Genomic DNA, 13,939 nt, shown 5'->3' on the forward strand with positions numbered 1-13,939 from the left:
CGCAAAGTTCAAGGGGGCCGAATACTTTCGCAAGGCACTGTATATGAGGTAGATTGTGTGTGTGTGTGTATGTGTGTGTGTGTATATGTGTGTGTGTTATAGCTCTACTAAGCAGTGAGGTGAAGGGTTAAGGTATGCATAGAGCTGGTATGAGGGCTATTGATTGTTAGTAAGCAGCACATTGATCTGGAGCACACATGTAGATTTAAGGGCTGTCTGGGAATTGGATTTGCCTAGAGGTTATTGGCACTGATGGTATTGACAGTGTGTATGTGTATGTTCTTACTGGTCAGGGTGGGTGTGTATATTTCCGTTGACATTAAGACATTGAGTGTCTTAATGTCAACAAAAATGTATGAGTGTGCGGGCGCGCGCGTGTGTGTGTGTGTGTGTGTGTGTGTGTGTGTGTAACAGTGTATGTTTTTAACACTGTGTGTTTTTTGTTCTCAGAGCTCCATGTACTCTCTGGCCTTGAAGTGTCTGATCAGCCTGTCTACAGTCATACTGCTGGGCCTCATCATAGCCTATCATGCACGAGAAGTCCAGGTAACACACACTCACACTCACACTCGCACGCACGCACACACACACGCGCACACGCACACACACACACACACACACACACACACACACACACACACACACACACACACACACACACACACACACACACACACACACACACACACACATACACATACACACACACACACATGCTGGACATTCCTACTCACACAAATAACCTTCATACATTCACAAAACAGCCACACAATCTCTCTCAGGGGATTAGGTGTTCTGTCCCTCAGGAGGATAGGTTTTAAAAGAAGAACACTTGCCTGTGTGCATGTATAAACCAGGAGAAACAGGGATGTGGTGGATAGAGACCATGCTACATTACGGCTAATGTATCTGGTGTATTCACAGAGTCTAAAGGGCTCTACTGCCTGCCAGATACCATTCTTGGGTCAGATTTCAATGGTGGGACTCAGATGTGTGGGCTGTCTGGCTAATTAATTACATTAATTGACCAATTAAGTGAAAGAGAAAGAGGCAAACCTGCCAACACTTCTATGCTGCATTAGTGAATAAGGATTTGAATAGATTCACTCTGTCTTATACTCCCTCTGGTCTTACAAATCTGAGGTGGTGAAATAGACACACTCACTCACTCAGTCCTCTCCCTCTCCTGACGACTGAGATAATCGATCAGAAACACCTTCATGCTTCATCATTTCTGTTTGGCCATTAGTCCTGCTTCATGATGTAATAATACTATGGACATTTAGCCGACATTTCTATCCAACCTTTTACACAGATCAGCTCCCATCCTGAATACATGCAGAAATCAACCACAGCTCTGGTGTTGTTCCAGCTAGATTTCTAGTCCAGGACTAGTTTACATCATATCTGTCTAAAAAACCCACCACAAATATTCATCTGATGGTATGACTTGTTGTTCTGAAATTGGGTTCAGCTATCTCCCTGCTAGCTACCCAGATGCCAGATTAGTATGCCCTGTCATGCACAGACAGATTATTATTCAGCTATCTCCCTGCTAGCTACCCAGATGCCAGATTAGTATGCCCTGTCATGCACAGACAGATTATTATTCAGCTATCTCCCTGCTAGCTACCCAGATGCCAGATTAGTATGCCCTGTCATGCACAGACAGATTATTATTCAGCTATCTCCCTGCTAGCTACCCAGATGCCAGATTAGTATGCCCTGTCATGCACAGACAGATTATTATTCAGCTATCTCCCTGCTAGCTACCCAGATGCCAGATTAGTATGCCCTGTCATGCACAGACAGATTATTATTCAGCTATCTCCCTGCTAGCTACCCAGATGCCAGATTAGTATGCCCTGTCATGCACAGACAGATTATTATTCAGCTATCTCCCTGCTAGCTACCCAGATGCCAGATTAGTATGCCCTGTCATGCACAGACAGATTATTATTCAGCTATCTCCCTGCTAGCTACCCAGATGCCAGATTAGTATGCCCTGTCATGCACAGACAGATTATTATTCAGCTATCTCCCTGCTAGCTACCCAGATGCCAGATTAGTATGCCCTGTCATGCACAGACAGATTATTATTCAGCTATCTCCCTGCTAGCTACCCAGATGCCAGATTAGTATGCCCTGTCATGCACAGACAGATTATTATTCAGCTATCTCCCTGCTAGCTACCCAGATGCCAGATTAGTATGCCCTGTCATGCACAGACAGATTATTATTCAGCTATCTCCCTGCTAGCTACCCAGATGCCAGATTAGTATGCCCTGTCATGCACAGACAGATTATTATTCAGCTATCTCCCTGCTAGCTACCCAGATGCCAGATTAGTATGCCCTGTCATGCTCAGACAGATTATTATTCAGCTACAGTGTCACGCTGCTCTAAGGGACTGACTGCATAGACATCAAATACTCTGCTTACTGTATGCCAACCCATGGAAGTGTGTGTGTGTGTGTGTGTGTGTGTGTGTGTGTGTGTGTGTGTGTGTGTGTGTGTGTGTGTGTCTGTGTGTGTGTGTGTGTGTGTGTGTGTGTGTGTGTGTGTGTGTGTGTGCAAAGGGGTGTTGCTGTGCAGGAACACGTCTTGATAAAAAAGGCCCTTGATGTCTGCTCACAGGTTCGATGTCATACACACACACACACACACACACACACACACACACACAGAGTCACTCATCCACCGACACTCCTCTGACTCCTGCATGTGACTGGCACACTAATACGTAAAGGGGAACGAGAGAGAGAGAGAGAGAGAGAGAGAGAGAGAGAGAGAGAGAGAGAGAGTGCTCTTCGGTTAATCCGTCCAATATAATTCCTTTTGATTAAATGAAATGTGGGGTTGGGTTGTGGTGGGGAGGTGAGGTGAGTTGAGGGGGTTGATGCAGGCGGCTGAGGGGAGGATTTAGCCAAAAACACTTCCCTTAATAACTGACTAACTGGAATGTCAACACAAGCCTACAGATCCTAGCCATGTGGTCTCAGCCTGCTAGATGCCTATTTAATAGTCTATTAGTCATATGACTCACCTGCCCATCAGCAACACACCTGTTTGCCTTCCTGTCCGTTGCATGCTCAACATGCTTGTTGGAGTTGCTCTGAGTGTGTGTGTTCATCAGTATTCAGACACACATCAGCAGTAAGGGATGCTGAGCCAAATGAAAAACGTTGTTCAATAGAGATTGGATTCCCAGAATACGTACAGCTTCTAACAGGATATATATATACACACACACACACACACACACACACACACACACACACACACACACACACACACACACACACACACACACACACACACACACACACACTATAACCTTAGGCGCACACTCACATCGGTGTGTGCAGGGCATCTATTCTATCTTGGAGTGTTGCTGGTAGGGATGCTAGGGCAGGGGGAAATTAGAGGGATTCTTTCTGAAGTTACTAGCATTCATACATCCTCTCTCTTCCCTTTCTCCATTCCCCCCCCCCACTCTCTCTCTCTTCACCTCTGTTTACCACCGTTTTATCTCTCTCCCTCTCTCTATTCAGCCCTCTCTCTCTCTTTATCAGATTATGTCCCCCTCAGTTCCTCTGTCTCTGGGCTCAATTCAATTCTATGACTTTCTCCTTCTCTCTTGCATTCTACCCTCATCCCTCTAAATATACCCCTTTAACCCCGTTCTACCTCTCCGTCTGTATCTCTCTCCCTCTTTCACTCTCTTCACATCTTGCTTTGTCTATGAAGTGTCAACCTATTTCAGACTCTCTGTATAGAGCATGCCAGCTTGTGGTCCTAAAATCTGGAAATAACTTACCTCTGGTTCGTTCAGCGATCCCTATGGGGAAAATGAATGGGGGAAGCAAAGGGTTTTGGAATAAACACAGAAAGTAAGGTCTGAAGTTAACACAGGCTCAGGAGATCTCATACAGTTTGTTCTATGAGATAATAGCAGTCAGTTAACATGCCCTTTATTTAATTATGAAACCTCTATATATTGTTCTACCCTTCCCTGTTCTCTCTATGTCCACCTTCCTGTCTGTCCCCCCCCCCCTCTGTTTCCCTTACCTCCTCTCCCTGTTCTCTCTATGTCCACCTTCCTGTCTGTACCCCTCTCTCTGTTTCCCTTACATCCTCTCCCTGTTCTCTCTATGTCCACCTTCCTGTCTGTCCCCCCCCCTCTGTTTCCCTTACCTCCTCTCCCTGTTCTCTCTATGTCCACCTTCCTGTCTGTACCCCCCCCCCCCCCCCTGTTTCCCTTACCCCCTCTCCCTGTTCTCTCTATGTCCACCTTCCTGTCTGTCCCCCCCCCCTCTGTTTCCCTTACCCCCTCTCCCTGTTCTCTCTATGTCCACCTTCCTGTCTGCCCCCCCCCCCTCTGTTTCCCTTACCCCCTCTCCCTGTTCTCTCTATGTCCACCTTCCTGTCTGTACCCCTCTCTCTGTTTCCCTTACCTCCTCTCCCTGTTCTCTCTATGTCCACCTTCCTGTCTGTCCCCCTCTCTCTGTTTCCCTTACCTCCTCTCCCTGTTCTCTCTATGTCCACCTTCCTGTCTGTCCCCCTCTCTCTGTTTCCCTTACCTCCTCTCCCTGTTCTCTCTATGTCCACCTTCCTGTCTGTCCCCCTCTCTCTGTTTCCCTTACCCCCTCTCCCTGTTCTCTCTATGTCCACCTTCCTGTCTGTCCCCCTCTCTCTGTTTCCCTTACCTCCTCTCCCTGTTCTCTCTATGTCCACCTTCCTGTCTGTCCCCCTCTCTCTGTTTCCCTTACCTCCTCTCCCTGTTCTCTCTATGTCCACCTTCCTGTCTGTCCCCCTCTCTCTGTTTCCCTTACCTCCTCTCCCTGTTCTCTCTATGTCCACCTTCCTGTCTGTCCCCCTCTCTCTGTTTCCCTTACCTCCTCTCCCTGTTATTTCTATGTCCACCTTCCTGTCTGTCCCCCTCTCTCTGTTTCCCTTACCTCCTCTCCCTGTTCTCTCTATGTCCACCTTCCTGTCTGTCCCCCTCTCTCTGTTTCCCTTACCACCTCTCCCTGTTCTCTCTATGTCCACCTTCCTGTCTGTCCCCCTATCTCTGTTTCCCTTACCTCCTCTCCCTGTTCTCTCTATGTCCACCTTCCTGTCTGTCCCCCTCTCTCTGTTTCCCTTACCTCCTCTCCCTGTTCTCTCTATGTACACCTTCCTGTCTGTCCCCCTCTCTCTGTTTCCCTTACCTCCTCTCCCTGTTCTCTCTATGTCCACCTTCCTGTCTGTCCCCCTCTCTCTGTTTCCCTTACCTCCTCTCCCTGTTCTTCAAGGTCCACCTTCCTGTCTGTCCCCCTCTCTCTGTTTCCCTTACCTCCTCTCCCTGTTCTCTCTATGTCCACCTTCCTGTCTGTCCCCCTCTCTCTGTTTCCCTCACCTCCTCTCACTGTTCTTTCTATGTCCACCTTCCTGTCTGTCCCCCTCTCTCTGTTAGTATCAGACCTTGTTAGAGAAACACTGGGTACATTCTAACAGTATGTTAATATCAGACCTTGTTAGAGAAACACTGGGTACATTCTAACAGTATGTTCATATCAGACCTTGTTAGGGAAACACTGGGTACATTCTAACAGTATGTTAATATCAGACCTTGTTAGGGAAACACTGGTTACATTCTAACAGTATGTTAATATCAGACCTTGTTAGGGAAACACTGGGTACATTCTAACAGTATGTTAATATCAGACCTTGTTAGGGAAACACTGGTTACATTCTAACAGTATGTTAATATCAGACCTTGTTAGGGAAACACTGGGTACATTCTAACAGTATGTTAATATCAGACCTTGTTAGAGAAACACTGGGTACATTCTAACAGTATGTTAATATCAGACCTTGTTAGGGAAACACTGGTTACATTCTAACAGTATGTTAATATCAGACCTTGTTAAAGAAACACTGGGTACATTCTAACAGTATGTTAATATCAGACCTTGTTAGAGAAACACTGGGTACATTCTAACAGTATGTTAATATCAGACCTTGTTAGGGAAACACTGGGTACATTCTAACAGTATGTTAATATCAGACCTTGTTAGAGAAACACTGGGTACATTCTAACAGTATGTTAATATCAGAACTTGTTAGGGAAACACTGGGTACATTCTAACAGTATGTTAATATCAGACCTTGTTAGGGAAACACTGGGTACATTCTAACAGTATGTTAATATCAGACATTTTTAGAGAAACACTGGGTACATTCTAACAGTATGTTAATATCAGACATTTTTAGAGAAACACTGGGTACATTCTAACAGTATGTTAATATCAGACCTTGTTAGAGAAACACTGGGTACATTCAGTATGTTAATATCAGACCTTGTTAGGGAAACACTGGGTACATTCTAACATTATGTTAATATCAGACCTTGTTAGGGAAACACTGGTTCCATTCAGTATGTTAATATCAGACCTTGTTAGGGAAACACTGGGTACATTCTAACAGTATGTTCATATCAGACCTTGTTAGGGAAACACTGGGTACATTCTAACAGTATGTTATTATCAGACCTTGTTAGAGAAACACTGGGTACATTCTAACAGTATGTTCATATCAGACCTTGTTAGGGAAACACTGGGTACATTCTAACAGTATGTTAATATCAGACCTTGTTAGAGAAACACTGGGTACATTCTAACAGTATGTTAATATCAGACCTTGTTAGAGAAACACTGGGTACATTCAGTATGTTAATATCAGACCTTGTTAGAGAAACACTGGGTACATTCTAACAGTATGTTATTATCAGACCTTGTTAGAGAAACACTGGGTACATTCTAACAGTATGTTAATATCATACCTTGTTAGAGAAACACTGGGTACATTCTAACAGTATGTTATTATCAGACCTTGTTAGAGAAACACTGGCTACATTCTAACAGTATGTTCATATCAGACCTTGTTAGGGAAACACTGGGTACATTCTAACAGTATGTTAATATCAGACCTTGTTAGAGAAACACTGGGTACATTCTAACAGTATGTTAATATCAGACCTTGTTAGGGAAACACTGGGTACATTCTAACAGTATGTTATTATCAGACCTTGTTAGAGAAACACTGGGTACATTCTAACAGTATGTTCATATCAGACCTTGTTAGGGAAACACTGGGTACATTCTAACAGTATGTTATTATCAGACCTTGTTAGAGAAACACTGGGTACATTCTAACAGTATGTTAATATCAGACATTTTTAGAGAAACACTGGGTACATTCTAACAGTATGTTAATATCAGACATTTTTAGAGAAACACTGGGTACATTCTAACAGTATGTTAATATCAGACCTTGTTAGAGAAACACTGGGTACATTCAGTATGTTAATATCAGACCTTGTTAGGGAAACACTGGGTACATTCTAACATTATGTTAATATCAGACCTTGTTAGGGAAACACTGGTTCCATTCAGTATGTTAATATCAGACCTTGTTAGGGAAACACTGGGTACATTCTAACAGTATGTTCATATCAGACCTTGTTAGGGAAACACTGGGTACATTCTAACAGTATGTTATTATCAGACCTTGTTAGAGAAACACTGGGTACATTCTAACAGTATGTTCATATCAGACCTTGTTAGGGAAACACTGGGTACATTCTAACAGTATGTTAATATCAGACCTTGTTAGAGAAACACTGGGTACATTCTAACAGTATGTTAATATCAGACCTTGTTAGAGAAACACTGGGTACATTCAGTATGTTAATATCAGACCTTGTTAGAGAAACACTGGGTACATTCTAACAGTATGTTATTATCAGACCTTGTTAGAGAAACACTGGGTACATTCTAACAGTATGTTAATATCATACCTTGTTAGAGAAACACTGGGTACATTCTAACAGTATGTTATTATCAGACCTTGTTAGAGAAACACTGGCTACATTCTAACAGTATGTTCATATCAGACCTTGTTAGGGAAACACTGGGTACATTCTAACAGTATGTTAATATCAGACCTTGTTAGAGAAACACTGGGTACATTCTAACAGTATGTTAATATCAGACCTTGTTAGGGAAACACTGGGTACATTCTAACAGTATGTTATTATCAGACCTTGTTAGAGAAACACTGGGTACATTCTAACAGTATGTTCATATCAGACCTTGTTAGGGAAACACTGGGTACATTCTAACAGTATGTTATTATCAGACCTTGTTAGAGAAACACTGGGTACATTCTAACAGTATGTTCATATCAGACCTTGTTAGAGAAACACTGGGTACATTCTAACAGTATGTTAATATCAGACCTTGTTAGAGAAACACTGGGTACATTCTAACAGTATGTTCATATCAGACCTTGTTAGAGAAACACTGGGTACATTCTAACAGTATGTTAATATCAGACCTTGTTAGAGAAACACTGGGTACATTCTAACATTATGTTCATATCAGACCTTGTTAGAGAAACACTGGGTACATTCTAACAGTATGTTAATATCAGACCTTGTTAGGGAAACACTGGGTACATTCTAACAGTATGTTCATATCAGACCTTGTTAGAGAAACACTGGGTACATTCAGTATGTTAATATCAGACCTTGTTAGGGAAACACTGGGTACATTCAGTATGTTCATATCAGACCTTGTTAGAGAAACACTGGGTACATTCAGTATGTTAATATCAGACCTTGTTAGAGAAACACTGGGTACATTCTAACAGTATGTTATTATCAGACCTTGTTAGAGAAACACTGGGTACATTCTAACAGTATGTTAATATCATACCTTGTTAGAGAAACACTGGGTACATTCTAACAGTATGTTATTATCAGACCTTGTTAGAGAAACACTGGCTACATTCTAACAGTATGTTCATATCAGACCTTGTTAGGGAAACACTGGGTACATTCTAACAGTATGTTATTATCAGACCTTGTTAGAGAAACACTCGGTACATTCTAACAGTATGTTCATATCAGACCTTGTTAGAGAAACACTGGGTACATTCTAACAGTATGTTAATATCAGACCTTGTTAGAGAAACACTGGGTACATTCTAACAGTATGTTATTATCAGACCTTGTTAGAGAAACACTGGCTACATTCTAACAGTATGTTCATATCAGACCTTGTTAGGGAAACACTGGGTACATTCTAACAGTATGTTATTATCAGACCTTGTTAGAGAAACACTGGGTACATTCTAACAGTATGTTCATATCAGACCTTGTTAGAGAAACACTGGGTACATTCTAACAGTATGTTAATATCAGACCTTGTTAGAGAAACACTGGGTACATTCTAACAGTATGTTCATATCAGACCTTGTTAGAGAAACACTTGGTACATTCTAACAGTATGTTCATATCAGACCTTGTTAGAGAAACACTGGGTACATTCTAACAGTATGTTAATATCAGACCTTGTTAGAGAAACACTGGGTACATTCTAACATTATGTTCATATCAGACCTTGTTAGAGAAACACTGGGTACATTCTAACAGTATGTTCATATCAGACCTTGTTAGAGAAACACTGGGTACATTCAGTATGTTAATATCAGACCTTGTTAGGGAAACACTGGGTACATTCAGTATGTTCATATCAGACCTTGTTAGAGAAACACTGGGTACATTCTAACAGTATGTTAATATCAGACCTTGTTAGAGAAACACTGGGTACATTCTAACAGTATGTTATTATCAGACCTTGTTAGAGAAACACTGGGTACATTCTAACAGTATGTTAATATCATACCTTGTTAGAGAAACACTGGGTACATTCTAACAGTATGTTATTATCAGACCTTGTTAGAGAAACACTGGCTACATTCTAACAGTATGTTCATATCAGACCTTGTTAGGGAAACACTGGGTACATTCTAACAGTATGTTATTATCAGACCTTGTTAGAGAAACACTTGGTACATTCTAACAGTATGTTCATATCAGACCTTGTTAGAGAAACACTGGGTACATTCTAACAGTATGTTAATATCAGACCTTGTTAGAGAAACACTGGGTACATTCTAACATTATGTTCATATCAGACCTTGTTAGAGAAACACTTGGTACATTCTAACAGTATGTTCATATCAGACCTTGTTAGAGAAACACTGGGTACATTCTAACAGTATGTTAATATCAGACCTTGTTAGAGAAACACTGGGTACATTCTAACATTATGTTCATATCAGACCTTGTTAGAGAAACACTGGGTACATTCTAACAGTATGTTCATATCAGACCTTGTTAGAGAAACACTGGGTACATTCAGTATGTTAATATCAGACCTTGTTAGAGAAACACTGGGTACATTCAGTATGTTCATATCAGACCTTGTTAGGGAAACACTGGTTACATTCTAACAGTATGTTAATATCAGACCTTGTTAGAGAAACACTTGGTACATTCAGTATGTTCATATCAGACCTTGTTAGAGAAACACTGGGTACATTCTAACAGTATGTTAATATCAGACCTTGTTAGAGAAACACTGGGTACATTCTAACAGTATGTTAATATCAGACCTTGTTAGGGAAACACTGGGTACATTCTAACAGTATGTTAATATCAGACCTTGTTAGGGAAACACTGGGTACATTCAGTATGTTCATATCAGACCTTGTTAGAGAAACACTGGGTACATTCTAACAGTATGTTAATATCAGACCTTGTTAGAGAAACACTGGGTACATTCTAACAGTATGTTATTATCAGACCTTGTTAGAGAAACACTGGGTACATTCTAACAGTATGTTAATATCATACCTTGTTAGAGAAACACTGGGTACATTCTAACAGTATGTTATTATCAGACCTTGTTAGAGAAACACTGGCTACATTCTAACAGTATGTTCATATCAGACCTTGTTAGGGAAACACTGGGTACATTCTAACAGTATGTTATTATCAGACCTTGTTAGAGAAACACTGGGTACATTCTAACAGTATGTTCATATCAGACCTTGTTAGAGAAACACTGGGTACATTCTAACAGTATGTTAATATCAGACCTTGTTAGAGAAACACTGGGTACATTCTAACAGTATGTTCATATCAGACCTTGTTAGAGAAACACTGGGTACATTCTAACAGTATGTTAATATCAGACCTTGTTAGAGAAACACTGGGTACATTCTAACATTATGTTCATATCAGACCTTGTTAGAGAAACACTGGGTACATTCTAACAGTATGTTCATATCAGACCTTGTTAGAGAAACACTGGGTACATTCAGTATGTTAATATCAGACCTTGTTAGGGAAACACTGGGTACATTCAGTATGTTCATATCAGACCTTGTTAGAGAAACACTGGGTACATTCAGTATGTTAATATCAGACCTTGTTAGAGAAACACTGGGTACATTCAGTATGTTAATATCAGACCTTGTTAGAGAAACACTGGGTACATTCAGTATGTTAATATCAGACCTTGTTAGAGAAACACTGGGTACATTCTAACAGTATGTTATTATCAGACCTTGTTAGAGAAACACTGGGTACATTCTAACAGTATGTTCATATCAGACCTTGTTAGAGAAACACTGGGTACATTCTAACAGTATGTTAATATCAGACCTTGTTAGAGAAACACTGGGTACATTCTAACAGTATGTTAATATCAGACCTTGTTAGAGAAACACTGGGTACATTTTAACAGTATGTTAATATCAGACCTTGTTAGAGAAACACTGGGTACATTCTAAAAGTATGTTCATATCAGACCTTGTTAGAGAAACACTGGGTACATTCTAACAGTATGTTAATATCAGACCTTGTTAGAGAAACACTGGGTACATTCTAACAGTATGTTCATATCAGACCTTGTTAGAGAAACACTGGGTACATTTTAACAGTATGTTAATATCAGACCTTGTTAGAGAAACACTGGGTACATTCTAACAGTATGTTCATATCAGACCTTGTTAGAGAAACACTGGGTACATTCAGTATGTTAATATCAGACCTTGTTAGAGAAACACTGGGTACATTCTAACAGTATGTTCATATCAGACCTTGTTAGAGAAACACTGGGTACATTCTAACAGTATGTTCATATCAGACCTTGTTAGAGAAACACTGGGTACATTCTAACAGTATGTTAATATCAGACCTTGTTAGGGAAACACTGGGTACATTCAGTATGTTAATATCAGACCTTGTTAGAGAAACACTGGGTACATTCTAACAGTATGTTAATATCAGACATTGTTAGAGAAACACTGGGTACATTCTAACAGTATGTTATTATCAGACCTTGTTAGAGAAACACTGGGTACATTCTAACAGTATGTTCATATCAGACCTTGTTAGAGAAACACTGGGTACATTCTAACAGTATGTTAATATCAGACCTTGTTAGAGAAACACTGGGTACATTCTAACATTATGTTCATATCAGACCTTGTTAGAGAAACACTGGGTACATTCTAACAGTATGTTCATATCAGACCTTGTTAGAGAAACACTGGGTACATTCAGTATGTTAATATCAGACCTTGTTAGGGAAACACTGGGTACATTCAGTATGTTCATATCAGACCTTGTTAGAGAAACACTGGGTACATTCAGTATGTTAATATCAGACCTTGTTAGAGAAACACTGGGTACATTCAGTATGTTAATATCAGACCTTGTTAGAGAAACACTGGGTACATTCAGTATGTTAATATCAGACCTTGTTAGAGAAACACTGGGTACATTCTAACAGTATGTTATTATCAGACCTTGTTAGAGAAACACTGGGTACATTCTAACAGTATGTTCATATCAGACCTTGTTAGAGAAACACTGGGTACATTCTAACAGTATGTTAATATCAGACCTTGTTAGAGAAACACTGGGTACATTCTAACAGTATGTTAATATCAGACCTTGTTAGAGAAACACTGGGTACATTTTAACAGTATGTTAATATCAGACCTTGTTAGAGAAACACTGGGTACATTCTAAAAGTATGTTCATATCAGACCTTGTTAGAGAAACACTGGGTACATTCTAACAGTATGTTAATATCAGACCTTGTTAGAGAAACACTGGGTACATTCTAACAGTATGTTCATATCAGACCTTGTTAGAGAAACACTGGGTACATTTTAACAGTATGTTAATATCAGACCTTGTTAGAGAAACACTGGGTACATTCTAACAGTATGTTCATATCAGACCTTGTTAGAGAAACACTGGGTACATTCAGTATGTTAATATCAGACCTTGTTAGAGAAACACTGGGTACATTCTAACAGTATGTTCATATCAGACCTTGTTAGAGAAACACTGGGTACATTCTAACAGTATGTTCATATCAGACCTTGTTAGAGAAACACTGGGTACATTCTAACAGTATGTTAATATCAGACCTTGTTAGGGAAACACTGGGTACATTCAGTATGTTAATATCAGACCTTGTTAGAGAAACACTGGGTACATTCTAACAGTATGTTAATATCAGACATTGTTAGAGAAACACTGGGTACATTCTAACAGTATGTTATTATCAGACCTTGTTAGAGAAACACTGGGTACATTCTAACAGTATGTTAATATCAGACCTTGTTAGAGAAACACTGGGTACATTCTAACAGTATGTTATTATCAGACCTTGTTAGAGAAACACTGGGTACATTCTAACAGTATGTTAATATCAGACCTTGTTAGAGAAACACTGGGTACATTCTAACATTATGTTCATATCAGACCTTGTTAGAGAAACACTGGGTACATTCTAACAGTATGTTCATATCAGACCTTGTTAGAGAAACACTGGGTACATTCAGTATGTTAATATCAGACCTTGTTAGGGAAACACTGGGTACATTCAGTATGTTCATATCAGACCTTGTTAGAGAAACACTGGGTACATTCTAACAGTATGTTAATATCAGACCTTGTTAGAGAAACACTGGGTACATTCTAACAGTATGTTATTATCAGACCTTGTTAGAGAAACACTGGGTA

The 13,939-nt window shown here is 40.3% G+C and overlaps 1 protein-coding gene across 1 annotated transcript in view; it reads left to right on the plus strand.

Annotated features, from left to right (window-relative positions):
* LOC110520896 (small conductance calcium-activated potassium channel protein 2) overlaps nt 1-13,939 on the plus strand; it is a 124,180-nt gene that overhangs the window by 29,402 nt on the left and 80,839 nt on the right. Inside the window, exon 3 of the mRNA XM_090223934.1 lies at nt 451-546. Within this exon, the coding sequence (XP_090080060.1) occupies nt 451-546 (96 nt within the window). The remainder of the gene's footprint in view (nt 1-450; nt 547-13,939) is intronic.

The sequence above is a fragment of the Oncorhynchus mykiss genome, chromosome 3, assembly GCF_057628025.1.
Source record: "Oncorhynchus mykiss isolate SJ-2025 chromosome 3, ASM5762802v1, whole genome shotgun sequence".
In the NCBI taxonomy this organism is placed as follows: domain Eukaryota; kingdom Metazoa; phylum Chordata; class Actinopteri; order Salmoniformes; family Salmonidae; genus Oncorhynchus; species Oncorhynchus mykiss.